The sequence below is a fragment of the Triticum urartu genome, chromosome 7A (genome assembly GCF_056163025.1).
Source record: "Triticum urartu cultivar PI428250 chromosome 7A, HENAU_Tu73, whole genome shotgun sequence".
Taxonomy (NCBI): Eukaryota; Viridiplantae; Streptophyta; class Magnoliopsida; order Poales; family Poaceae; genus Triticum; species Triticum urartu.
Genome location: NC_141879.1, coordinates 694,705,116 through 694,732,948, shown reverse-complemented (window position 1 = coordinate 694,732,948; position 27,833 = coordinate 694,705,116). Strand labels below are relative to the sequence as shown.

General features: G+C 43.1%; 2 protein-coding genes and 1 pseudogene across 3 annotated transcripts; 1 reads left to right on the top strand and 2 right to left on the bottom strand.

Annotated features, from left to right (window-relative positions):
- Positions 1-1,069: 1,069 nt before the first annotated feature.
- On the bottom strand, positions 1,070-3,010 carry LOC125519360 (uncharacterized). Its single transcript, XM_048684197.2, has 3 exons — positions 2,155-3,010; positions 1,689-1,974; positions 1,070-1,301 (listed from the first exon to the last, which is right to left on the bottom strand). Exons 1-3 carry the CDS (start codon positions 2,611-2,613, stop codon positions 1,261-1,263), a joined length of 786 nt encoding a protein of 261 aa, XP_048540154.1. The 5' UTR covers positions 2,614-3,010; the 3' UTR covers positions 1,070-1,260.
- A 1,482-nt stretch (positions 3,011-4,492) lies between these two features.
- LOC125524222 (uncharacterized) lies at positions 4,493-11,830 on the bottom strand. Its single transcript, XM_048689292.2, has 11 exons — positions 11,188-11,830; positions 9,512-9,689; positions 9,328-9,431; positions 9,151-9,236; positions 8,898-9,066; positions 8,687-8,810; positions 8,361-8,518; positions 7,680-7,764; positions 7,388-7,597; positions 7,242-7,303; positions 4,493-6,573 (listed from the first exon to the last, which is right to left on the bottom strand). Exons 1-11 carry the CDS (start codon positions 11,550-11,552, stop codon positions 4,881-4,883), a joined length of 3,234 nt encoding a protein of 1,077 aa, XP_048545249.2. The 5' UTR covers positions 11,553-11,830; the 3' UTR covers positions 4,493-4,880.
- On the top strand, positions 11,830-13,279 carry LOC147961635 (uncharacterized; annotated as a pseudogene). The gene is made up of 2 exons (XR_015609622.1): positions 11,830-12,106; positions 12,259-13,279. The product of XR_015609622.1 is annotated as an uncharacterized LOC147961635 (transcript).
- The last annotated feature ends 14,554 nt before the right edge of the window (positions 13,280-27,833 follow it).

Below are 27,833 nucleotides of genomic sequence, written 5' to 3'. Positions count from 1 at the left end.
CATTTTTTGAAATTTCGAACAAATTCATGTGTGTGGCGCGGTCTATTTGTGGAGCTCGTAGTCAGCGCTTTAAGCGCCAGTTAGGAATTGGCGTTCGCTTGCTAGGCCATGGCCTATTATTGCGCCAGCTTGCTCGCCTACTCGCCAGCTTCGCACGCGTGCTTGCTTCGCCCACTAGCTTTGAAACAAGTTCATGAAATTTCAAAAAAGTTCACAAGTTTAAAAAACAATTCTTGAATTTGAAAAGTGTTCACGAATTAAATTTTAAAAAGTTCACAAATTTGGAAAAAGTTCACGACTTAAAAAATTGTTACGGGTTAAAAAATTTACAAGATCGTGAATTTGAAAATGGTTCATGGATTGGAAAATATTATGAATTAAAAATTGTTCATGAGTTAAAATTTTCAAAATTTCATGAATTTGACAAAATTTCACGAGTTTGAATTATGTTCTCGAATTTGGAAAACAATTGCAGATTTGAAAAAAATGTTTCACAAACTTTTAAAAAGTTCACAAATTCAAAAGAAATTTCATGAAAAATAAAAATAAAAAGGAAAAAGAAAGAGAAAACCAAGCGAAAACCGTGCTTGAAAAAACCAAAAGAAAAATTGCCCAGAAAAAACTTGCAGAACTTGAACCTGAAAACAGTGTGATGTGGAGAAACTAGTTGTCATGTAGAGCTCCTGGATAAAATCTGATTTTTATTTCATGCGTTAAAAATCCCATTACTGCTCACAGGAAGAACCCGGTACATTATTCAGTTATACACGAAATGCATATTCTAAAAGGGATGCAGGACCATCAACTCATTGCAAAAATCACAGCATTTTCAGTTACGCGAAATGCATGATCTAATTAATTTTTTTGCAGGATCATCAACTTATTACTCATTACAGGAACCCCCTACAGTGAAAAGAAACGGTGGCAATCACATCACAGAAATGAATATCAGAAGAGCGACAATGTAGCAACTACTACGACAAGCATCACAACAAACATTGTTCAGCCATGGGGACGCAACAATGCCTTCGTCGGCAGTTCTGAATCATAGAGCAGCGAGGCCAAAACAGACAGGGCTTCCCCCTCTCCCTGTCCTGTCAGGAACGGACCAAGTTCAGCTAAACACTAGAGCTGCTGAATTTTCTCAATCTATATCTATTCTATCTATCTATCTATAGGCACAATTTCTGCTGTCATCATATCGGAGGTGGCGAAACTTGTGAAGAAGTGAGCTCTCTATACTCCAGCTCTGATCTTTCTCTACTCTGCGTCGATGTCCGGGTGCCGCAGCGCATCACAGGCTGAATCAGCAGAAATAATGTGGAAGTTAAGTGGCAGACCAATGATCAATAACAGTATAATGACGGCGTCAAGAAGGCAGAACCCAAAACAATATAAATGTGCAAGGAACTATGCTTTTATGCACTGTCCATTGTAGTATACAGCCTGAATTTTGTAAAGATGAAATGAGATGAATGAACTTTGTTTTGGCTCTCTAGGCTCCATAATTTCTACTAGTGGCAAAATGTTCCTTTCTACTAGCTGAATTATCTGGATCAAGAAAAGAAATGTGGAAACAGTAGTTTCTTTCTACTAGCTTCAGAGTTCAGAGTTCAGACCATCTTTTACGATCAGATCTGCACATTGTGCATAACAAATTCAGTAAGACATGGGAGATAGCCTCTCACCAGGGGTCCCGGACAGCATGACGACGACCTCGAGGGTCTCGCCGGAGCCGCCGTGGGGCAGGTCGACGACGAGTGGGGTGAGCCTCCCGTGGCGGCCCGCTCGCACACACATGACGAAGGCGGGGCTCCGCGGCAGGTTGAGGTGCCTGGCCAGAGCGTTCCTCAGGTGGTTCACGCACCTCCCAAAGAACTGGAAATAGGACCAGCCTTCGTCGGCGTAGAGCCCCTCGGCGGTGGCTTGCACGACCCGGATCCGCCGCTCCGCCCTTGGCTCCTCCTGCCCGAACTGCCAAAGAACCATGGATTGTTATGTTGAGGAGGAGATCAAATCAGATCAAAGAAGCAATCTGAATTTCGACTCTGAATTTTCTTTCTGATCGAAAGCACGGATGCTATCAGGAACCTGAATCTCGAGAAACAGAGTTGGCAACAATGGCGGCAAGAAGCAATTCGAGACTTATCTCACCGAAAGCGGCGGTGGAAGGCGAGGCGCGGCCTCTCTGGCGGGGATGGGCTCCACGGCCCAGTAGAACATGGTGCGGCTGCCGCGGACGCGGACGCTGAGGTGGAGGCCACCGACGTTGCGGAGCATGACCCTGCCCCCGCCGCCGGCCCCGATGGCCTGCCACATGATGGGCCTCAGCTCCGGCTGGTCGTATCTGCGCTGCTCGACGCGGAAGCGGCCGTGCCCGCCCGGCAGCGGCATGTCCGTGGCGGCGAGGTAGCGGCCGTAGGCGGCGCTGTGGAGGAGCAGGTACGGGCCGTCGCCGTCGGCGCTGTGGTAGACGTGCACCGTCCACGCGACGTTCAGCGACGCGCGGCGCCGGCTGAGGGTGACTCTCACCCCGTCGGCGGCGGCGCGGACGTACCGGCCGCGCCGACGGTTCCGCAGCCGCACGTGCTGCCCGTCGTGGAACTGGTCCATCGGTCGCCGGCGCTGTGACGCTTGGAGGTGAGCGCTACGCGATGGAGGAGGGCGACGGACTCCTGCCGGCGAGGAGAGGCGAGAGAAAGCTGTTGGTTGAGGCGGTTACGTTGGGCGCCAAGCCGTGGTATTTCAAGGTGCCTCACGCCATGGCAGTCCCGGGCTTTGGGCACAATGTGGGCTTGCCGGCCTTTCGCTCGGCCCAGCCCATGTCATGTTTTTTTTTGCAAATCCTTACTCTTGTTGTTCTTGTGCCTTATTTTTGCGGGATCTTGTTCTCGGCTCGCTGCATTGTGTTGTGATGTGCTTCTTGATATCCCCTTATCTCCCATGTCCTGCTTCGATGTGGATTTATGTTTGTAAGACTGTGTGATGTGGAATTATCCCTTGTTGACACTAGGAAGCATGTGTGACGCCAAGGAGATATTCGTGTTTTGGTACGATTGGCTGTCAGGGGGATGGTTGATAACATCACTGGTGGTGTCGAGATTGCCGTCGTGTTTACTTCTCATGTTTCATTGGTTTTGTGTTTTTGGTCATCTTTGCGACTTCCTAGATGACCACAAGTGGTTTGAGCGCCAAGGCAGGGTATTTCTAGGTGCCTGACACCATGGTAGTCCCGTACTTTCGGCACAAGGTGGGATCATCGGCCCTATGCCACTTTGGAGTGGGCGTTGCGCCGTGGAGAGAGGGCAAGGGAGAGGTTCCTGGTTTGTTAGGCTCCGGCCGGCGAGGAGAGGAAAAACTTGTTGGTTGAGGCGGTCACATTGGGCGCCAACCGCCAAGGTGAGGTATTTCAAGGTACATCACACCACCACCATCCTGGGCTTAAGCCACGAAGCGGGGTTGTCTGCTATTTCCTCAGCCCAGCCCATACTCTCAAGTGTTGACCGGCTTGCTGTGTTGCCCTTCCTTTTCTTCTATTTGCGGCAACTGGTGTTGCGTGTCACCATGTTGGCATGTGGGCGGCCACCACCAACGGGTGCTCCTGCTTGGGCGTGACGGCGACCGTCTCGATTGGCTCCATCGTGGCGGTGGACGTTGAAACGGGTGGGAACTAGGGGGCGGAGAGGGTGGGATAGGGCAGGCTTTCGTCCGGAAATGCCGTGGAAATGTCCAAATGTGCAGGCTCCTCGGTTTTGGCTGGGTCCGGGACGTCAAATGCCTATGTGGCGGTTGTCCGGACGCCCGCAAACCTCCCCTAGCTTTGCTTCCGGATTGTGTGACTTAGGACGTCTGGTCCACGGACGCTCGATACACGGTGTTGGATGTGTTGTCCGAACGATTACAAACCGATGCACGGCGTCGGAGTTGCCCTAACCAAGCCAAGGCGAGGGAACTTGTTGATTTGGTGTGGGTGGCGTATCCATGGCTTTGCTCCGACCATCATGCGATTTTGTATATTTATGTGTGTGATTTCTGAGTTAGGCGGAACAAATTCATAAAAGTATACATATCTCGTTTAAATAAAGGAGTCAAGGAGTCAAAAGAGGCGGCGTCCTGACTCTGCTTTTGTATCTCCTATAAGAGAGAAGAACCTACATAAAACTTTCAACTTCTACACAAAACTAAATAAAGACACTTTCATGTTAAATAAGCCTACTGTTGCATATTCAACACAAAGAAATTTGCATTAAACAGTTGTTCCCCAAATTACTTCTAAATCAACACAACTGACCATGATAACTAATAAGAGTGAGGCAGAATCGTCGAAATCCTATTCCCCAACTAAGCATCCTTGCTACTTCTGTTACATGATGCAAGCAATTTTTTCAAAGATAAAACAGCAACAAACACTTCGTCAACCAGCAAAAGTTCACCGCAGTGCAAGAGAAATATAACATGCACCGGCAGTCGACAGAAAATGAAGAAACTAAAGTGAACAACACAATCAGATCATTTCCTCTACAATTGATTGATTAAGCTTCCATGACAAAGCAAGTCAGCACTTGTGTTTATTCAAGCTAACAAGGTAAACGAAAAGAAGGTAAGCCTAGACTCTGCTATGTACCTAGCAATAATGGCAACAAGGGAGAGAAACATGGCACCAGGGGAGCATCTGAGCCTCTGCAAATTGTGTGGAGGCCCAGAGACACCCCTCCACCCCTCTGACAAGTGGGAGCCACGAGGGACACCAAAAATGGTGGAGGGGAGGCAAAACTACTACTGTATCATCCAATTTTTGCAATGGCAGGTAACCTATCCAATCAGCCACTTCTACCACTTCCTTGCCCATGGCTCCTCTTCGGGTTATCTACCTTCAGCTTTCATTGCTCGTCCATGCTACTCTCATCAAAATATTTTGAGGTGGTTAATCTTCGTCGCAGACCGTCATGGGCAGGAGCGGCGGGTGACTTGACAACGTGGTCAGCATCTTCGGACCCCATGCCATGCGTATCGAGAGTTCCATTGCTGACATTTTGTTCTCTGAAGACGACATCTTTGATATCCAGAACTCCATGTCCGTTTTCATCCATTTGGCAACTGCTGTCATGCATATCAAGGGTTCCATTGCTACCATTTTTTTCACCATGGATGCCCTTCTTGGTGCCCACGAATGCGTGCCCGTTTTCATCACTGTGACCACTCACATCATGAACGGAAGCTGCTCCGTGTTGGGCATCAATGCCATTTGTGGTGCAATAGGAACTCCGCCTTTCTTGTATCTTGTCAGGTAGTTGTGCTGCAGCACCAACATGTTCTTGCTCCCTGGAAGTGTTACTGCTCTGCAGATCACCCATAAAGCTTGCAGCTGCAGACTCCCTGGAACGCTTCGCAAGGAATCCAGGAGACATGCCCATGCCACCTGTGGTGCTTCGAGGTGAAGAATTGGTATTTGATATGCCGTTGCCATTCACAGAGGATGATGATGATGGTTTGCCATTTCCATTACTAAATGGCAACCCATCATCAACTTTGACTGCTTTCTCTCCAGAACGAGGCTTTGCAAGGAAACCACGTGGGAAGAATGACATTTCCCCTTTGCTTGTATTATTCCGATTTGGGTTGCTGCTTGATGGTGATCTGTAAGGCCTTGGATTAAATCCCCTAACAGAAGGTACATCTCTCTTTGCTGCATCCAAGGAATAATTGTCGGATTGTGTATCACCATTGACAAGAACTCCGTTGCTAGGAGTCACAAACACGTCCCCATTGCAATGTACACTTCCATTTGCTGAGGATGGGCTGCCGCCAAGGGAGTTGGCAATAAGTCCTTGCTCTGGCCTGCTGAGATGTTCATTACAATGACCATCTATTTTTTGGGAGGAAACTGCCATGCTGCCACCATTTTGACACTCTTCCCTAGAGTCGGACTTCTTTCTTGAGGGTTTGTCAAGGAAACCAATAGAAAAGAGTGGTTTTGGTTTTCCTGCAATACAATTCTCAAAGGTTGGGACTGATGTTTTGTTGCCTATCACTCCAACTGAATCACCTAAGATAGGTTGTTGTTGCGCATTCTGTGTTTCAACTTCTGTTCCAGCTTCCATATCAATATCCATGTAGTCAACTGAATCAATACCTGGGGCAGGTTCCTTGCATTCCTCTTCAGAGGAATTAACTGAAGAGGATTCACATGCAGAATTGCCAAATTGGTCAGCTCTCATGGTATTGTTGCCTTCTAACAGAGAACCTGAGTCTCTAGTATCTTCTTCAAGGACATGTAATGCCGATGAAATTGGCTGATGTATACTTTCATTGGTAACGAATTTGTCTCTCTCAATGTTCATATGCAAATCCAGGTCTGATACCTGGTCGACGGTATCCATTCTATGCAGAGAGTCATTGCTGGATTCAGAATCTTCTCGTAGATCCTCTGAAGGCTTTGACAATGATTCACATTTTAATGACACATCCTCAGGTATCAAATGATTTTGTCCATTTAAAGGAGGCACTTTGCACTGTTTCTCATGTTTTATTGGTTCTTTGACTGGAAGAAGTGGTACAGGACGAGCTGTTCTCCTGCAGAGTCGTAAAGGGAAAAGGCAAGTTTGTAAGCCCACATGTCCAGAGCATTTTAGCATAGTCTCAGACAGGTAATACTAGTTATATTCGTGACAAAAATGGATTAAATGGAGAAATACCACAAAAAAATGTGAACAAAACAAAATAAGGAAATAAGACAAATCCGGAACATTTTAATGTATTAAAAAAATTACGAAATTTTATGAAATAAAACTAGTTAGAACAGTCACAGACAAAATGATACTGTACTAGTTAAATTTATGAAAAATAAATTGTGGAATAAACAGAGAAATAATTTTTGCACGAGACAAAATAATGAAAGTATGATAAAGAAAGAAAATTCGGTGGTCAGGAAAGTTCCATCTGGCAGCTGTTATCCTAAAATGGTGAAGCCACATATTATACAACAACAGAACAATATGGAGGCACATATTATATGAAAGGTCTTTCTTTTGCATAATAGTGTATGTTGTTGGAAATGAAGATGACCACACAATTCTAGAGTATAAAATATGCAAAGATCAGCAAGGAAGTAGATATAATCAACTCAAGCTTACATCAAGTAGCAATAGAAAAGGACCTGGATTCAGGTAAGATGTATATATGTGACATTTCCCCTTTCAGTAGAAATTGATTCCCTAGACGAGGACATACATGATAATTACCTGCTATATAGAAGCATATAGGCACCTTGAGCATGTACTTCCTCCTCGTCAACAGCCATCCCCTACAAATCAAAGCAAGAAAATGGATCAACTGGAATTACGAATCACATATATCTGTATGGTTATAATATAGAGTGAACATGTACCTTGCAGTCATCCAATTTAAGCCAACGTCCTCGATAATGTTTTATGTAGCATATATAATGCCCAAAAAACGAAGCATTCAGCATATCCAGATGAACAACGACAGCATATAGATCATACTGGTCAGTTCCATCAGTGGTGCTCATGTATGGAGTTAAATCTAACTTCGTAGGGAATGTGACTTTCTTGTTCAGTTTTCCAAATCTACCACTCTGATAACCACAGAAAAGCATATTAGGTGCCACTTTCATAATACAACAGCATGATATAGTTCTAACAGGCTGATGTCCTAACCTGGAATCTTTTGAGAGTAATAGTGAGTATATTTGGAGCTTGATGAACTGTGAGATGTTTCCGTGCTTTAACATAGTCATTACATCTGCACAAAAGTAGACAATATTTTAGAAAAAGATGGCATTTGATTCAGATTGTGAATCTGAAGTCTACAATGTCTGTAAAGTATGTTTGGAGCTTGCTGAACTGTAAGATGTTCAATACTTAAATCTGAAGTCTACAATGTCTGAAAATAGATAAACGTCAGCAAAAGAGAGAAGGGTCTGAACAACAAATGCATCACTTGTGCTTGCCAAAAATATGTAGTAGACCAAGACTGAGGATGGATGGCTCCAGGTAATTAACATAATCAAATTACTCCAGCTTTAAATCAACTCTTATTTAAATTCAAAAAGTATATACTAAGAATATAATCACCAACTCACAGAATTTCACAAGACATAATCAGGCTAAATTCCTGGCTATTTATAGCATTATTGAAAGTAATGTCTCATCATGTATTTTCGGAAGACATCAACAGACCAAGTGAACATCATTATGTACAAATCCTTAATAGTTAATAAGAACAAGCCGGTCTCAGCATATATATGCCCAAACTAAATCATATATATAAAAAAATATGAACCTGTAACATTTGTTGCTACATAACATAAGTGTGCAGATGCTGTAAATAGGACTTACCCATCACATTTGTACTTATTGTCCCCATCAAGCCACTCTATAGCAGTGAACTGATCCAAGCATTTTTCCAAGGATTCAGCATCACCATGAATTTCAACTGTCAAGTCCATCATATTCTCATAGCGATTTGAGACCATACCACATGCAGTACACTGAACCTGCACATACATCCCATTTAAATGTTAGGCATTTGATGAATGCAACAGATGCATACTGAAAGACATATCCCTTCAGAATTTAAAGCTGATTAAAAACAGAGCAATCAGAAAGGCAGACTCATTGATTATAAATTAAAATATTAAACTAAATGTGGAAACAAATGGGACCTGAGATTGCAGACGACCGCCAAATATGTGCTGAATAACAGTTGTCTCCTGGGTGCTATGATCTACGACCTTCTCACCTCCAAATTCGTCAAGGCAAGCTGATTGCATCTTATCTATTGCAAACCTATAAATAGAACACGCAGCACATAGCATTCAAGACAATACAAGAGAGAGATAGCAAACCCACATACAAGCACATAAAGTAATTCACCTCATAAATTCATGAGCATCTTCCTGCCTACCAAAGCCAAGGTTGCCACCAATATTTGGTAAATGAGAAAGAATGTTCGTGGGAGCAAATGGGTGTACACTATCAAACGCTCTTTGAATATGAGATTGCAGCTCACATAAGAAACACCAATCTTCATGTCTTATAGCACCTGAAAATGTTGAGTTGCGTAGAACTGTTAAGATAAAGCTAGATGTTACTACATATTACATGACCATCGTAAACCATCACTTACATTGCCTATAATGGTCCTTTCCTAATAGATAGGCCACAAGTGGCCTTGTGTATGACAGACATTGTAAAACCACATTGGCAAAGCAACTGCACAAAAGGAACAAGAACTATTAGATATTCTAAGCAAGTGTTTGTCAAGCAAAAGGTGGGGCAAAGATAGTATATTATTCCAACATACCTGTTGCCACAGTTCACAAGCCCACAAGTTAAAAAATCGCTGTATTTCGAATCATTGCACTTCCAATTGTACAGCTTTAAAAAATCATCATAAGGATAGATGACCTGTGAATGGAACATGAGTTGAAAATCTGTTTCTTCATCCAAGTGCAAAGAATTTCTAGGTCAAGAGTATAATTGCACACCTTGTTTAATTTTCGATGGCCAGGCACTAATGAGATACCACGATGGCCAGAGGCAGGTGACTTCTTACTGTTGGCCTCAACTCCACAGGGTAACTTGTCAATAGGATCCAATAATTTCATTTGTTTGCACTTGAATTTGTGATCAGATTGCCAATGCTTTGACTGACATTCTCCAGAACTAAATAAGAGCATAAATGTAAGACATATATGCTCAGGAGAAATATAGCAGCATGATACACTAGTGTAAAACTATGTGATATTGATGACTGGAGGCTAGTTAGACAACAAAACAGTGTATAGAAACTCCAAGGATGTGAGTTGGGACAACCTTCAGGCAAATGATCTGTTGTTCATGAGTCTATTCAATTGATGTATCATAACAAGCAACACCAAGGGTATAACAGCGCATTGAAAGATGAAAATGTATAACTTTGCTATGGGCCAAAATTACCAAACATTACAAAATAAACCAAAATACACAAGATGAACTCCATTTTTGTTACAACCAAACCAGGCAAAAACCTTTTATAAAAAAAAACTTCTCTGTTTGACGTGTGGAAACGATCACCATCTAGATAAGAGAAATTCATCAGTACGCCATATATTACATGATAATAGATAGGCAGTCACTTGAAACAATCCAAAACCGCACAAAGTATGAGAGCCTTAGTGACATTAAATACTTAAATTCCGATTGTCCTGTCCAAACACTAACCAAATCAACCGATTACTCATGATAAAACGCAGAATAGAGAATAACATCTTTGCTTTCTTTTAGAAGAAAAGGTATAGGATAAGAAAAATACAAAAGGGGGGATAGTTCTTGAAGATATACACTTCTGTTAAGCACTATTTTCAACTCTATATGTTGCCTGGTTGTTCCCCAAATACGCCTCGGAGCAAACTTCCGATGCTGTTTGGATTTGGACGCAATGAAATCAATATTGGGCAATGACCAAGTTCAAATACATAGCCTCCGACTATCAAAGACTGCACCGTTTTCACATGCATCTGAGGAAACAAACTAATATCTATGCCCTGCTATGCAGGCCCTAGCAGGCTAGGACGTACACAACCAAATCGCACAAGGAACAAGATTTCAATGTTGTACGTATGTCTTGGATCCTCAAGAACCACTAAAATCACTGATCCTGAAGACTAAATTACCCAAGCATCAAAGAAACAAGAGCAAAATCACAACTCAGTCATCATGGACAACTGGGGTAAAGCCAAGAATCGTGAAAGATCCCTGCATAATTGCATGCACCAACTGCAGGATCATCACTCAATAATCTCCCAAGAACAGGGGTTTCCATCAACTATGCATGTTCTGGATCCTCAAGAACCACTATAATCACCGGTCCTAAACACCAAATTACCCAAGCCTCCAAGAAACGACAGCAAAATCACAATTTCACAATCATGGACAGCAGGGGTAGGACCAAATTGCCCAATGCATCCAAGAAACTACAGCAAAATCACAATTCACAGCCATGGACCACAGCAGGGGTACGGCCAAGAACCGTGAAGGATCCCCGCACAATTGCACGCATCGACCACCGAATCGCAGAAAGGGGGAGACGAGCTCGGCGAGAATGCATGAATCAAGATCACGCGCACAGCTAGGCCATACCAAGAAACAGGGAGGGGGAGGGACGTGGGGAGAGGGGGCGCACCAGTATCGCATGCGCTTGCAGCCGGAGCACTTCTTGGTGCCGGCGGCGCCGCACTGGGCGCAGGGCCCGAGCTCGGGCGCGGCGGCCTGCAGCTGCCCCCCCTGCCCCAGCGGCGAGGAGGGGGGCGGCTGCTGATCCCCCTGGGGCGGCATCGCGTAGGCGGGCGCGATGTGGTGGTGGTGGTCCTCGTAGGCGGCGGCGAAGCCCGCGGCGTCGACGAGGAAGTAGCGCGAGGCGGCGCGGCGGAGCGCGGCGGCCGCGGCGGCGAGGAGCACGAAGCCGACGAGCGCCGCCTGGATCACCGCCGGGAAGTCGAAGTCGAAGTCGAAGCCTGGGCCGCCCCCGCCGATCCCGCCCCCCGGCATCTAATATAGCGCCCGGCCGCCACCAGGAGCAGCGCTCGGTTAGGGTTGCGCGCCCAGCCAGCACCCCCGCCGCCACCGACCATCCGCGCGGGTCCGACCCGGACTCCAACTCGAGTCCGACCCGCCCGGGTCGCTCTCGCACCGGACCGGACCACTCCCCCGCCGGGGCCGGAAGGGGGCAGGCGGCCGGATGCTGCCGCGGCGACGGCGGCGGCGGCGGGTGGCCCCGGCCGCGGTGGCTGGCGGGTGGGGGCGGGAGGGGCGGGGCGGGGCCCGGGCGGCAGCGGGAGCGGGAGCGGGTCAGTCAACCGCGGACGGGCTCGAGGGAATGGCTTGGGGGGTTGCGGGGAAGTGAGGCGACTGGCGTGCTGTCGTCTCTGCTCTGCTCCTCGGCCCTATGCGTCCATTGTCTCCAACTTCTCTCTGGAACCAACACCAACGATGGGGATGGGAGATGCCAAGAGGCAAGAGAGTCTTCTAGGCACGGCCGGATGGGATCCATCATTCATGGGAATGGGGAATGTCTTTTTCTGATAATGATCCCAACAAATCGGGTACTACTAGATTTTTCCCTTTCTTTTCACATGTTATCTTTTGGGCAATTGCTTGTCTCCATAGTGTACTTTCCTTTCTTCAAAATAATTAGGAACAACAAAAAAAGGAGCCTCAATATTTCCTTTCTGCTATGCCTGTTATGCTGCTGCAGCAACAACGACAACTGCAATATGGTCCTTCTCCCGGTCAGTTCCAAGGTGGGTCTCATTTTCAAGGGTATGGGGAAGGGCAATCAAGCACCTGCCGCCGGAATTCCCCAAACCCTCAACAGAAAATGAAGAACAAGAGCTTCGATTCTCAGAAGGAGCAACAGGGGAAGTCAAGAAGTGTTGATGAAGCAGGCAGTGGTCAAAATAGGAAAGAGGGGGCTGTCATCAATTATGATAAAAAAAAAAGAGGAAGGATGTGATGTGTTACAACTGTGGAGAGCCGGCTCACTTTGTTGGGACTTGTCCATTGCCCAAAAATCGTTTCATTTGTCACAAGTCTGGGCATCACATGGACAATTGTGTGGAATGGTACAAACCTCAAGTTGTTGCCCAATACTATGGCAATGCCAATGCTGGACTGGGCTTCTTCCACATTGAGTCTGGACACAAGGATGCTGTTAAGTGGCTTAACCTGTCTAGTGTGTGTGTTGCTGTGATTGAGGAATGTTCTATCTCTACTCGAGAACTGAAGCGAAACTTCTCTGAAATCGGGAAGACTAACTGGCCATGGCAAGTGAGACAGCTGACTGAAAAAATGCTTCCTGGTCAGGTTTCCACCGGATAAAAAAGTAAAGGATTTAGTTGAGCTCCCCTCCATCAATCTTAGAAAAAGGGGTTATTGTGTCTTTTGACAAATGGGATGGTGAAGAGGTTGCTTATGTTGAGCTTCAAGAGGTGTGGGTGTCTATGGTGGGGATCCCTGTCAATAAACTCACATGGAAAGTAATCTCACAAATTGCATATATTTTGGGCATCCTGGTTAATGTTGACTGGCATGAGATCTTCAGATGTTTTTATGAAAAGGTCAAAGTTCAGGTTGTTGTGAGAGATGTGTCTAAAATTCCCTCCGAAAGGCTAGTTGAGATTGATACAGAACTATTTCTTATCTCTTTTCTGGTGGAAACAGAATCTGTCTTCGAGGTGGCTAACACCAGGACAGAAGAGAGAGAGAGAGAGAGAGAGAGAGAGGGAGGGAGGGAGAGAGAGAGGGGGGGATAGGGAGAGAGAGAGAAATCTGATGAGGACTTAGTAGAGGGAGATCCTGAGAAAGATATGCAGATGCAGGGACCAAAACCTATGGAGACTGACAAGAACAAGAACCAAACTGCATGTGGTCAGCCTCAGAACTCCCACAAAGCTCCCTCTAGCTCCAAAACACCTATGGAGTTGATGAACTCTCTGGAACAAAAGGTGCAAAGTGTTATCTTAGGTCTGAGTGAAGCTAGCAATGCAAAGAAAGATGTGCAGCAAAAACAGCCTACTAAGAACATTGGTACTCAGTTACTTGAGCAGTTTGATGCGGAGTCTGATGGGGAGGCCACAATCTTAGAGGTTCCAACCCAGCAGCTTCCACATCCTTTATACAAGGCCAAAAATTGGGCCCTGTGGTGGCGCCAGGGTGGGTGCTAGAATTAGAAGAGATGGGAGAACTACCATACAAAAGGCTGAAGATCTCAGAAAGCTCAAAGACCTGGAGATACCTAAAGGTAATAGAAACTCTAATTCCTTTTCTACATTTAATGATGATGCATTAATGTTGAAAGCCAAAAAAGCTGGTCCGAATTTAGGCAATGATGAAGATATTGTATCTCATATTAGGCTGGTAGAGGACAATGGGTTATCTGCCTTTCAAGATTCGCATCCAGAGTGTTCTCTTCCTGATAACATAGATACCAGTGCTAATGAATTTAGTAACGCTCATTCAGGCAATGTAGAATAAGGGTGTGCCCACAGTTGTGGCTACCATGTTGATATACCTACATAGGTTGATGTAGTTTCAGGTAAAAAAGTAGTTGTAGAAAACTAGATTTTAATAATGGTAGTAGGCCTATTTTGGAATGTTAGGGGGCTTAATAAGCCTGAAAACTTGAGGCAGTGGGTCAACTAATTAGAGACACCCAAGCTGATTTGGTAGGTTTTTCTGAGTCTAAGAGATATTCATTTTGTAGTATACAACTTGCTAACATTGACCCACAAGATATTTTCTCCTGGCACTGGCTACCAGCTAACGGTACAGCAGGGGTATCTTGGTTGGTATTAAACATGAGGAATTTCAAATTATCTCTGTTGATACCTTAGAATTTTCTGTCACTTGTCTGCTTAAGGATAAGAAGAATAAGAAAACTTGGAGATTTGTAGTTGTATATGGTTCAGCATATGATAACTCCAACCTTGAATTTATCAATGAGCTCCATAATAGTATGGATGCTTGGTTGGTTCCCACTATTATTGGAGGTGACTTCAACCTACTTAGGAGTAGTGAGGAGAAAAATACTGGGGTGGTTAACTTTCATTGGGTAAGCCTATTCAATGATTGGGTTAACAAATATGGTCTAATTGAATCAAAAATTCTAGTAGGAAGTTTACTTGGGCCAATAACCAGGATAATCTAGTGATGGCTAACATTGATAAAGTTTTTTATTTCTACCTGCTAGGAAATTATATTCCCTTCTATCAAACTTAAATCCCTCCCTAGGATGGGTAGTGATCATGCCCCTCTAGTTTTTGATATGGATCTATCCAACTACCAAAAAACAAGCAATTCGGGTTTGAAAAATGGTGGTTGGAGGTAAAGGGTTTTGAGGATATGGTTAAGAAATGTTGGAATACTCCTTGCTCTATTAAAGACCCTTTAGATAGGTGGCAATTCAAGATTAGAATACTGAGGAAAGTGTGTAGGGGTTGGAATGCCAATTATGAGGCTGCCCAAAACAGAACCAAACAACAGTTGGTTGCTGAGTATGATCTATTAGACATTGAATCTGAAACAAAGGTGTTATCCCCACCTTCCAAGGCTCATATGGATAAAATAGCTCTAGACCTCCAAAATATCCGAAGATTGGAGGAGATTAAGTCTAGACAAAGATCCAGAGAGAGAAATATCTTAGAAGGATGGAGAAATAATGCTTACTTCCATGCTTTGGCTAATCAAAGAAGGAGGAAGAAGCTGATTTCCATGTTAAATGGACCAAATGGTCCCGTTGAAGATGTTGAAAAAATTGTTATTGTATATAATACTGCAAGCACTTATTTGGTAGAGAAGATACTCTAGATATATCCTTAGATGATAATTTTTGTGACCCTTCTAAAAGGGTATCCAATGAAAATAATATAAAGTTGGAAATCAATATAACAGAAGAAGATGTTAAAAAAGCAGTGTTTGGATCTTATGTTGAGGGGCTCCTGGCCCTAATGGCTTCCCCTTCCTCTTTTATCAACATTTTTTGTCCACTGTTAAGAGTGATCTTATGTTTATGGTAGATGTCTGGAACAATGACTCCTTAGATCTATATAGGCTGAACTTTTATTTATTAACCTTGATCCCAAAAAGAACCTGATGCTAGTACCATTCAAAAATTTAGGCCAATTGCTCTGACCAATTGTAGCTTCAATTTTTTTGCTAAGTGTGTTGCTAATCAGTTAGGGGAGATTGGTGATGAGATCATTTCTGAAAACAAAATTGCCTTCATTAAAGGCAGGTTCATAGTGGAAAGTGTGGTGATAGCTCATGAAATTATTCATGATGTTGTTATTAATGACAAAGAAGGTTTTGTCTTTAAGCTTGATTATGAGAAGGCATGTGATAGAATTAGTAAAGAATTCCTTATGGATGTGATGTACCAGAGGGGATTTAGCCTTAAATGGATGAAGAAGATTGAATCTCTTCTATATAAAGTGTCTGTAGGTGTTAGAATTAATGACTATAGTAGTGATTTTTTTGAGACCTCTAAGGGTGTGAGACCAGGTGATCCTTCCTCGCCTCTGCTTTTCAACATGGTAGTTGATGTATTTAGCAGAATGCTAAATAAAGCTGCTAAAAACAAAATGTTAACTGGGTTGATGCCTAATATTTTTCCTCAGGGGATAACTACTTTGTAGTATGCAGATGATACTCTCCTGTTTTTGGAAAATAACCTTGAATCTGCTAAGAATTTAAAATGGTTGCTTTCTTGTTTTGAACAAATGTCTGGCTTAAGGATTAACTTTCATAAAGTGATATAATACCTATCAATGTTAAGGAGGAAGAGACCTACAATGTGGAGCTTATCTTGTGGTCTGGGATCCTTTCCCCTTAAATATCTTAGATTTACTCTTCACCACTCAAAACTCAGAAGAGAAGACTTGCAACCTGTGGTTGAAAAAGTCTTAAAAAGAGTTGCTGGATGGAGAGGAAGGCTATTAGGATATGATAAGAAACTAGTGTTGGTCCAAGCTTGTTTAACTAGTATTCCTACTTATCTTATGAGTATGATCAAATTCCCCAAGTGGGCTATTAATCTGATCAATTCGCAGATAGCTCACCGCTTCTGGGATATTTGAGGGACATCACAAGTACCACCTAGCTAATTGGGGGCTTCTTACCTAGAAGAAGCAATAGGGTGGCTTACGAGTACCTAACATTGCTGAAATAAACCTAAGCCTGCTAGCCTCATGGGTTTATAAATACCAGTTGGGAGACTAAGAGATGTGGAAGCAGATTGTTGATTCCAAATATAGAACTAGAAATCCCAATATTTTTCTCTTGCCCTGATAACAACTCCTCTCCTTTTTGGAAAGGTGTACTCTAGGCAGCTAAAGCTGCCAAAGTAGGTTTCCAATGCAAAATTGGAAATGGGAGAAAAGTAAACTTTTGGGAGGATCATTGGTTTGGATCCTGTAGCTTGGCCACCCAATTTTGGGAGTTATATAGTATTTATAATGAGCATAATATCCCCATTGCTGACCTTTGGGATGAGGTAAATCTTAAGATCACATTAAGGAGGTGTGTGGACAATAGACTGTTGCATCTCTGTTTTGATCTAGTTAGTATTGCTCAATCTATCAGCTTATCTGATGAGGATGATGCATTAATTTGGAAATTAGAATCTAATGGTAAATATATTGTTAGATCTATGTATGTCATGATTAACTTTAGGGGCATTAGCCTTGTTAATATCCCTGATATTTGGCAGATACATGTGCCCCCTAACATTCATATTTTCTTGTGGCTATTGGCTCATGACAAGTTGTTAGTTAGAGGGAATTTAAGTAAGAAACAACAATTAAATGATATTAGTTGCCTATTCTGATGTTAATATGAAACAACTAATCACCTCTTCTTTGAGTGTGATGTTGCTGCTGAAATCTAGAGAATTATTCATTCCATTACTGGGTGTGTACCCCTCGCCACTTTGGAAAATGTGGGGAAAAATAAATCATTGCAACCTGACAATTTGATTACCTCATCTACTCTCTTGGCTATCTGGAGAATATAGAAATGATTTATGTTTTAACAATGCCACCTGGATGGGAGTGCAGGTGATTTTGAAGAAGATAGCATGTTTCTGCAATCTATGGAAGATCTTGTGCAAGGGCGGCGCAAAAGAGCTCGTGGAGAGGTTCATAACATCTCTATGGGAGGTTGCCAGAAGACCACCACTGCTGCTCTGGCCAGAGCCAGGCTGAGGAAGAGGGAGTTGTGGCTGCAATACTCTATGAGGAAAGCGGGAGGGTGGATAGGTGTAGACAACATGGTAGCCCTGGAGGGATGACAAAAATGTGCTCCAAAGATCCATTTGTTCTCTCTTGTATACTTGGCTCCCCCTCGGGTGGTTTAGAGCCCGTTTTATTCTATTTCCTGCTAGCCTGAATGTTGCCGGGGTTCATGATGCAATCTTCCCCCACGTGCTGTAATAAACTGTACTCTGTTTGGTTTCGTTTCTGAGGAAATGAACCGGGGCAGATGCCATTTCCTTCTAAAACAATAATAAAGGAACATAATAAGAGATTGTATTTTTTATAGATATACTAACCAAACTAGCAGTACAAACAGCTTCAGAAAAAAACCTGTATCCATGTTCATGTGGGCCGACCTTCTTCTTCCTCCTGGATGGGCTGATGGCGTGCCGCCGAAGCCAGCATGCCGTGGTCGATCGCGGACAGGAAGTCATCTAGTCCACGACCCCACTGGACCAGCGACATGGAGAAGAAGTAGTCATGTTCGAAAGAGTTGCGGATCCCAGGGCCCGGCCTCCATTATTTCTCTCGTGTCTCGCACTGGCACTGGAGGACACAATCGGGATATCCTTGGCTATTCAGTCGTGTTTGGGTGTGTATACCAGTAAGTTACATGTGCCTTTCACATGAGAGTTCGGATAACCAATATATGACTGGTTATCGACATATGGCATTAGGATTAGTAGGCATGCAAATTTGGATTGAACTATGCACCAAGTACACGGTGTAGATTTAATTTCTTCTATTCATCCATTGAAAATCCAATCGTATCTAGGGAATGTTAGAAGCAAAGCGGGAGAGCGATGAGTCAACATCACCACGGTGATCAGCCGGAAGACGTTGGTGCCATAGGATTGCGTCATCACGGTATAGGCGCCGCACATGCTGGAGAAATGGGGTATCGCCATTAGTTTTGGTGCTTCCAAAGCCACGAGTAGCACAACAATAGGAAAGTTGGTGGGGTCCGCACAAGAACAATCGCGATGGCAGGCACCTCATGGGGGTAATGCAGCGTCGATGATACGTCTCCAACGTATCTATAATTTTTGATTGCTCCATGCTATATTATCTACTGTTTTGGACATTATTGGGCTTTATTATCCACTTTTATATTATTTTTGGGACTAACCTATTAACCGGAGGCCCAGCCCAGAATTGATGTTTTTTGCCTATTTCAGGGTTTCGAAGAAAAGGAATATCAAACGGAGTCCAAACGGAATGAAACCTTCGGGAACGTGATTTTCTCACCGAACATGATCCAGGGGACTTGGACCCTACGTCAAGAAACAAAGGAGGAGGCCACGAGGTAGGGCGCGCGCCTACCCCCCCCCCCCAGGCGCGCCCTCCACCCTCGTGGGCCCCCTGTTGCTCCACCGACGTACTCCTTCCTCCTATATATACCTACGTACCCCCAAACGATCAGATACGGAGCCAAAACCCTAATTCCACCGCCGCAACTTTCTGTATCCACGAGATCCCATCTTGGGGCCTGTTCCGGAGCTCCGCCGGAGGGGGTATCCACCACGGAGGGCTTCTACATCAACACCATAGCCCCTCCGATGAAGTGTGAGTAGTTCACCTCAGACCTACGGGTCCATAGTTATTAGCTAGATGGCTTCTTCTCTCTTTTTTGGATCTCAATACAATGTTCTCCCCCTCTCTTGTGGAGATCTATTCGATGTAATCTTCTTTTTGCGGTGTGTTTGTTGAGATCGATGAATTATCGGTTTATGATCAAGTCTATCTATGAACAATATTTGAATCTTCTCTGAATTCTTTTATGTATGATTGGTTATCTTTGCAAGTCTCTTCGAATTATCAGTTTGGTTTGGCCTACTAGATTGATCTTTCTTGCAATGGGAGAAATTCTTAGCTTTGGGTTCAATCTTGCGGTGTCCTTTCCCAGTGACAGTAGGGCAGCACGGCACATATTGTATTGTTGCCATCAAGGATAACAAGATGGGGTTTTTCATCATATTGCATGAGTTTATCCCTCTACATCATGTCATCTTGCTTAAGGCGTTACTCTGTTTTCATGAAATTAATACGCTAGATGCATGTTGGATAGCGGTCGATGAGTGGAGTAATAGTAGTAGATGCAGGCAGGAGTCGGTCTACTTGTCTCGGACATGATGCCTATATACATGATCATACCTAGATATTCTCATAACTATGCATAATTCTGTCAATTGCTCAACAGTAATTCGTTCACCCACCGTAGAATACTTATGCTCTTGAGAGAAGCCACTAGTGAAACCTATGGCCCCCGGGTCTATCTTCATCATATTAATCTTCCAATACTTAGTTATTTCCTTTGCTTTTTTACTTTGCTTTTATTTTACTTTGCATCTTTATCACAAAAATACCAAAAATATTATCTTATCATATCTATCAGATCTCACTCTCGTAAGTGGCCGTGTAGGAATTGACAACCCCTTATCGTGTTGGTTGCGAGGATTTATTTGTTTTGTGTAGGTATGAGGGACTCACGCATAGCCTCCTACTGGATTGATACCTTGGTTCTCAAAAACTGAGGGAAATACTTACGCTACTTTGCTGCATCATCCCTTCCTCTTCGGGGAAAAACCAATGCAGTGCTCAAGAGGTAGCAAGAAGGATTTCTGGCGCCGTTGCCGGGGAGTCTACGCAAAAGTCAATATACCAAGTACCCATCACAATCCCTATCTCCCGCATTACATTATTTGCCATTTGCCTCTCGTTTTCCTCTCCCCCACTTCACCCTTGCCGTTTTATTCGCCCTCTCTCTCTATCCTCCCTCTCTTTCCCGTTTGCCTCTTTTCGCCCGCTTGCTTTTTGTTTGCTTGTGTGTTAGTTCGTTTGCTTGTCATTATGGCTAGTCCCTTATCTTCTCCGTTGTCTCCCGAGAATGAAATTCTAAATTTTAAGCAAAGGGAGGGAGAAAATCTAAAAGACGCTTGGTATAGAATTTGAATGCTCAAAATAGATCTACCAGGAAGCAATCTACTTCTGTTCTTCTTCGCAATTTTTATGTAGGCGTTACTCCTTGGCATAGATATGTCCTTGATACTATTACCGGAGGGAACTTCTTGGGTAGCCATACTTTTGATTCTTATAATGCTACGATAGATTTGTTTGGCTCCCCCCCTCCTTTGGTTAATGGAACTGTATTAACTTTGGAGCACGTTATGCAAAGGCTTGAAATTATTGAAAATAAGGTTGCTACCGTAGAGTTAATTGAAAATTTGGATAAAAAGATCCACAACCGAATCTCTCAATATGGATCTAAAGTAGGAGTCACTTTGAAAAATATTAAAGTGAAGGAACCCATAGTTAATGAGAAAATAAATCACGATTCCACTAGGATCGATAAACTTGAGGATATTATTACCAACTTGGGAACCGCTTTTTCTTCCGTAAAAAATACTCCAAGTCCTCCCACTAAAATTGCCAAGCTTATGTATGTTCCTAAAAATAAGGGTGAATCCTCTAGTAATGAAACTGCGGATCTCAAATCTATATATATCCATCCCAATCTTTTTGCTATCATTAACGAACCATTTGTTACAAATGAATTTTTCGATCTTGTGCCTAAAAGCTTTATAATCAATAAAAAGAAAGAAATTCCTAAAAATGGTAGATGCCTCATTGAATAATTGCCTACTAAAGATGGCAATACCTAGATCTATCCTTGCTTGTTATGCCTATCTAGGGGCGTTAAACGATAGCGCTTGTTGGGAGGCAACCCAATTTTATATTTATTTCTTGATTTTTGCTCCTGTTTAGTAATAAATAATTTATCTAGACTCTGTTTGTTGTGTTTTTGTGTTTAATTAGTGTTTGTGCCAAGTAGAACCGTTGGGAAGACTTGGGGAAAGTCTTGTTAAACTTGCTGTAAAAAACAGAAACTTTAGTACTCACGAGAACTGCTGCCATTTTTATTTGGAAAGTGATATTTAGTTAATTATTTTTGAAGATGATTAATAGATAAATTAATCACGTCCATCAATTTATTTTAGAATTTTTGGGGTTCCAGATCTTGCGCTAGCTACAGATTACTACAGAATGTTCTGTTTTTGACAGATTCTGTTTTTCGTGTGTTGTTTGCTTATTTTGATGAATTTATGGCTAGTAAAATAGTTTATAAACCATAGGGAAGTTGGAATACAGTAGGTATAACACCAATATAAATAAAGAATGAGTTCATTACAGTACCTTGAAGTGTTCTTTTGTTTTCTTTCGCTAACGAAGCTCACGAGATTTTCTACTTTGAGTTTTGTGTTGGGAAGTTTTCAAGTTTTGGGTAAAGATTTGATGGATTATGGAACAAGGAGTGGCAAGAGCCTAAGCTTGGGGATTCCCATGGCACCCCCAAGATAATATAAGGACACCTAAAAGCCAAAGCTTGGGGATGCCCCGGAAGGCATCCCCTCTTTCGTCTACTTCTATCGGTAACTTTACTTTGAGCTATATTTTTATTCACCACATGATATGTGTTTTGCTTGGAGCGTCTTGTATGATTTGAGTCTTTATTTTTTAGTTTACAACAATCATCCTTGCTGTACACACCTTTTGAGAGAGCCATACATGATTTGGAATTTGTTAGAATACTCTATGTGCTTCGCTTATATCTTTTGAGTTATATAGTTCTGCTCCAGTACTTCACTTATATCTTTTAGAGCACGGTGGTGGATTTGTTTTATAGAAACTATTGATATCTCATGCTTCACTTATATTATTTTGAGAGTCTTAAATAACATGGTAATTTGCTTAAAAATCCTAATATGCTAGGTATTCAAGATTAGTATTTTTTTCTTATGAGTGTTTTGAATACTAAGAGAAGTTTGATACTTGATGATTGTTTTGAGATATGGAGGTAATAATATCAAAGTCGTGCTAGTTGAGTAGTTGTGAAATTGAGAAATGCTTGTGTTGAAGTTTGCAAGTCCCGTAGCATGCACGTATGGTAAACGTTATGTAACAAATTTGAAACATGAGGTGTTATTTGATTGTCCTCCTTATGAGTGGCGGTCGGGGAAGAGCGATGGTCTTTTCCTACCAATCTATCCCCTAGGAGCATGCACGTAGTACTTTGGTTTTTGATGGATTGTAGATTTTTGCAATAAGTATGTGAGTTCTTTATGACTAATGTTGAGTCCATGGATTATACGCACTCTCACTCTTCCATCATTGCTAGCCTCTTCGGTACCGTGCTTTGCCCTTTCTCATATTAAGAGTTGGTGCAAACTTCGCCGATGCATCCAAACCCCGTGATATGATACGCTCTTTCACACATAAACCTCCTTATATCTTCTTCAAAACAATCACCATACCTACCTATTATGACATTTCCATAGCCATTCCGAGATATATTGCCATGTAACTTTCCACCATTCCGTTTATCATGACATATTCATCATTGTCATATTGCTTAGCATGATCATGTAGCTGACATAGTATTTGTGGCAAAGCCACCGTTCATAATTCTTTCATACATGTCACTCTTGGTTTATTGCATATCCCGGTACACCACCGGAGGCATCCATATAGAGTCATATCTTGTTCTAAGTATCGAGTTGTAATCATTGAGTTGTAAATAAATAGAAGTGTGATGACCATCATTCATAGAGCATTGTCCTAAAAAAAGAGAAAGGCCAAAAAGGCCAAAAAAAGAAAGGCCAAACAAAAAAATAAAAAAAATAAAAGGGACAATGCTACTATCCTTTGCCACACATGTAATTCAAAGTAGCACCATGATCTTCATGATAGAGAGTCTTTTGTTTTGTCACTTTCATATACTAGTAGGAATTTTTCATTATAGAACTTGGCTTGTATATTCCAACAATGGGCCTCCTCAAGTGCCCTAGGTCTTCATGAGCAAGCAAGTTGGATGCACACCCACTTAGTTTCTTTTGTTGAGCTTTCATACATTTATAGCTCTAGTGCATCCGTTGCATGACAATCCCTACTCCTTGCATTAACATCAATCGATGGGCATCTCCATAGCCCATTGATTAGCCTCGTTGATGTGAGACTTTCTCCTTTTTATCTTCTCCAGATAACCCCCTCATTATATTCTATTCCACCTATAGTGCTATATCCATGGCTCACGCTCATGTATTGCATGAAAGTTTATAGGTTTGAGATTACTAAAGTATGAAACAATTGCTTGGCTTGTCATCGGAATTGTGCATGATGAGAGCATTCTTGTGTGACGAAAATGGAGCATGACTAAACTATATGATTTTGTAGGGATGAACTTTCTTTGGCCATGTTATTTTGAGAAGACATAATTGCTTAGTTAGTATGCTTGAAGTATTATTATTTTTATGTCAATATGAACTTTTGTCTTGAATCTTTTAGATCTGAATATTCATACCACAATTAAGAAGAATTACATTAAAATTATGCCAAGTAGCACCCCGCATCAAAAATTCTGTTTTTATCATTTACCTACTTGAGGACGAGCAGGAATTAAGCTTGGGGATGCTTGATACGTCTCCAACGTATCTATAATTTTTGATTGCTCCATGCTATATTATCTACTGTTGGACATTATTGGGCTTTATTATCCACTTTTATATTATTTTTGGGACTAACCTATTAACCGGAGGCCCAGCCCAGAATTGCTGTTTTTTTGCCTATTTCAGGGTTTCGAAGAAAAGGAATATCAAATGGAGTCCAAACGGAATGAAACCTTCGGGAACATGATTTTCTCACCGAACATGATCCAGGGGACTTGGACCCTACGTCAAGAAACAAAGGAGGAGGCCACGAGGTAGGGGGGCGCGCCTACCCCCCCAGGCGCGCCCTCCACCCTCGTGGCCCCCCTGTTGCTCCACCAACGTACTCCTTCCTCCTATATATACCTACGTACCCCCAAATGATCAGATACGGAGCCAAAACCCTAATTCCATCGCCGCAACTTTCTGTATCCACGAGATCCCATCTTGGGGCCTGTTCCGGAGCTCCGCCGGAGGGGGTATCCACCACGGAGGGCTTCTACATCAACACCATAGCCCCTCCGATGAAGTGTGAGTAGTTCACCTCAGACCTACGGGTCCATAGTTATTAGCTAGATGGCTTCTTGTCTTTTTTTTGGATCTCAATACAATGTTCTCCCCCTCTCTTGTGGAGATCTATTCGATGTAATCTTCTTTTTGCGGTGTGTTTGTTGAGACCGATGAATTATCGGTTTATGATCAAGTCTATCTATGAACAATATTTGAATCTTCTCTGAATTCTTTTATGTATGATTGGTTATCTTTGCAAGTCTCTTCGAATTATCAGTTTGGTTTGGCCTACTAGATTGATCTTTCTTGCAATGGGAGAAGTGCTTAGCTTTGGGTTCAATCTTGCGGTGTCCTTTTCCAGTGACAGTAGGGGCAGCACGGCACGTATTGTATTGTTGCCATCGAGGATAACAAGATGGGGTTTTCATCATATTGCATGAGTTTATCCTCTACATCATGTCATCTTGCTTAAGGCGTTACTCTGTTTTCATGAACTTAATACGCTAGATGCATGTTGGATAGCGGTCGATGAGTGGAGTAATAGTAGTAGATGCAGGCAGGAGTCGGTCTACTTGTCTCGGACGTGATGCCTATATACATGATCATACCTAGATATTCTCATAAATATGCTCAATTCTGTCAATTGCTCAACAGTAATTTGTTCACCTACCGTAGAATACTTATGCTCTTGAGAGAAGCCACTAGTGAAACCTATGGCCCCCGGGTCTATCTTCATCATATTAATCTTCCAATACTTAGTTATTTTCTTTGCTTTTTTACTTTGCTTTTATTTTACTTTGCATCTTTATCACAAAAAAACCAAAAATATTATCTTATCATATCTATCAGATCTCACTCTCGTAAGTGGCCGTATAGGGATTGACAACCCCTTATCGCGTTGGTTGCGAGGATTTATTTGTTTTGTGCAGGTACGAGGGACTCGCGCGTAGCCTCCTACTGGATTGATACCTTGGTTCTCAAAAACTGAGGGAAATACTTACGCTACTTTGCTGCATCATCCCTTTCTCTTCGGGGAAAACCAACGCAGTGCTCAAGAGGTAGCAGTCGACTACACCCAAGGTATACCGAGAGAATCCTATAACCGTGCGGCGAAAGGGTGGCAAATAGAAGGTGATCAGCAGTCTGGGGGGCATTGCCATAGATTGATAGCTGCAATCCTCCACAGCAAGGATGCCTTTTTGGAGAAGGACGTCACGAGTCTGAACGCGGAGGCAGCAAAGGAGCCACCCGAAGAACTTTACCCTAGCCGACGATGGTAAACTTGTTGTGAAGGATTCTTTTCTAGAAAAAGAGCATTATGATATTTCAATATATCTAACAATTAACAATCAAATAATACAGATGAATGTGTTTCATTATATCTTGCAAGCTGCTAGTAAACTCCTCATGTTTGCGTCGACAAAGAGCTACTTTCTCGCTAAATTAAGGGCATCTCCAATGCTGACCCTAAAACCGGACATAGTATTAGTCTGCGGCCGTTGGGGGCCATTCTGTGAACACTGATGTATGAGACGGCCATCCAAAGCTGCCTGTAAATGTCCGGTCACATTCTGAACGAATTTTAACAAAAGTATACAAATTTTATGCCAATTTAAACAAAGTGACGATTTTCATGGAAACTTGGATAATTTTTACATAAAACCGGGCGATATTTCCTCCGATGAACTTAAAAAACGCCAAGCTACCAGATATTGACGGTGACCTCATAAACCATCCTGGGCAGGCCGGCGGCACCTCCGTCGTTGTTGTCGGAGTCATCGTCATGGGGCTTCGTGCGGCAATAGTGCACGGGGTCGCGGCAGGGTTTCCCTGCCACCGCCTAGCACTTGCGGATGTTCTTCTCCGCTTGCTCCAGCACCCCCGGCGCATTGCGGCTACAGCCACCACGGACGTGGGCGGTGGGAGTTGCTGGAGGCGGCCATATCCTCGTCGAGGCGGTGGAGATAGCGCTTCCTTGTCTCCGCTGTTGTCTTTGACCGATTGAGGGTCCAGGCGGTTGCAAGCCCTGGGTCCGCAAGGATTTGTGGCGGCGGCACGTCGAAGTCCGTGAACTCCGCCCAGCACGCGGCTTTGCGCCTATCCCATCATCGCCATTCCCTGTCCATGTAGCTCACCACTATCGTGGCACTTCGGGAGAACGATCAGCCGCAGAGCCCCTGGTTTGTTTTTGTTAAGCGCTTTAGATCACTACATGGAGTATTATACTCCCTCCATTACTAAATATTTGTCTTTTTAGATATTTCAACAAGTGACTATATACGGAGCAAAATGAGTGAATCTACACTCTAAAATATGTTTATATACATCCGTACGTAGTGTTCCATTTGAAATATCTAAAAAGACAAATATTTAAAAACGGAGGGAGTATTAAACTTGTCCGTCTGCAGCCGCGACATGCACTCTCCGTGCGCCTTTCTTGTCGTTCTCCAGAATCAGTCGAAGAGATCATCTAACACACGGAGAAATTACAATAAGACAGGTCGCTTGCTGGATTGCGTTTACCGTTTTGCCTTCAGCAGTACTCCCCGCGTAAGCAAACGGTTATACGTTAGATGTCGTTTTCTCACCGGTCAACACGGTCGGGTCTGACCACGCGATGCACCTTCCTTCCAACTGCACGAAAGGTGTGTGACTGGCCCGTGTTTTGACCGTGCCGCCGTGCGATTTATGAACCCTTTCTTAACTAACCGAGCTAACCACATTCATGCTACTAGTCGTGTGTTTCACAGTAAATTTTTACCGCTATTTCCACAGTAATTTTGCAGACCTTTGTTATAGAGCGGCCTGCTTATATTATATTAGGGCATGACACTGCATTCGTCCGCGAACATAGATGTGGGAACCAGCCATTCGATAATATCCGCGTACATTTTAAAATAAATTCAAACAAACTTGATAAATTACATACAAATCGGATGATTTTCATATAACCCGGAGCACATTCAATATCTTTCGGACATTTTTTAACTAAACCTTACTCTAACCTAGTATAAATGATCACCGACGAC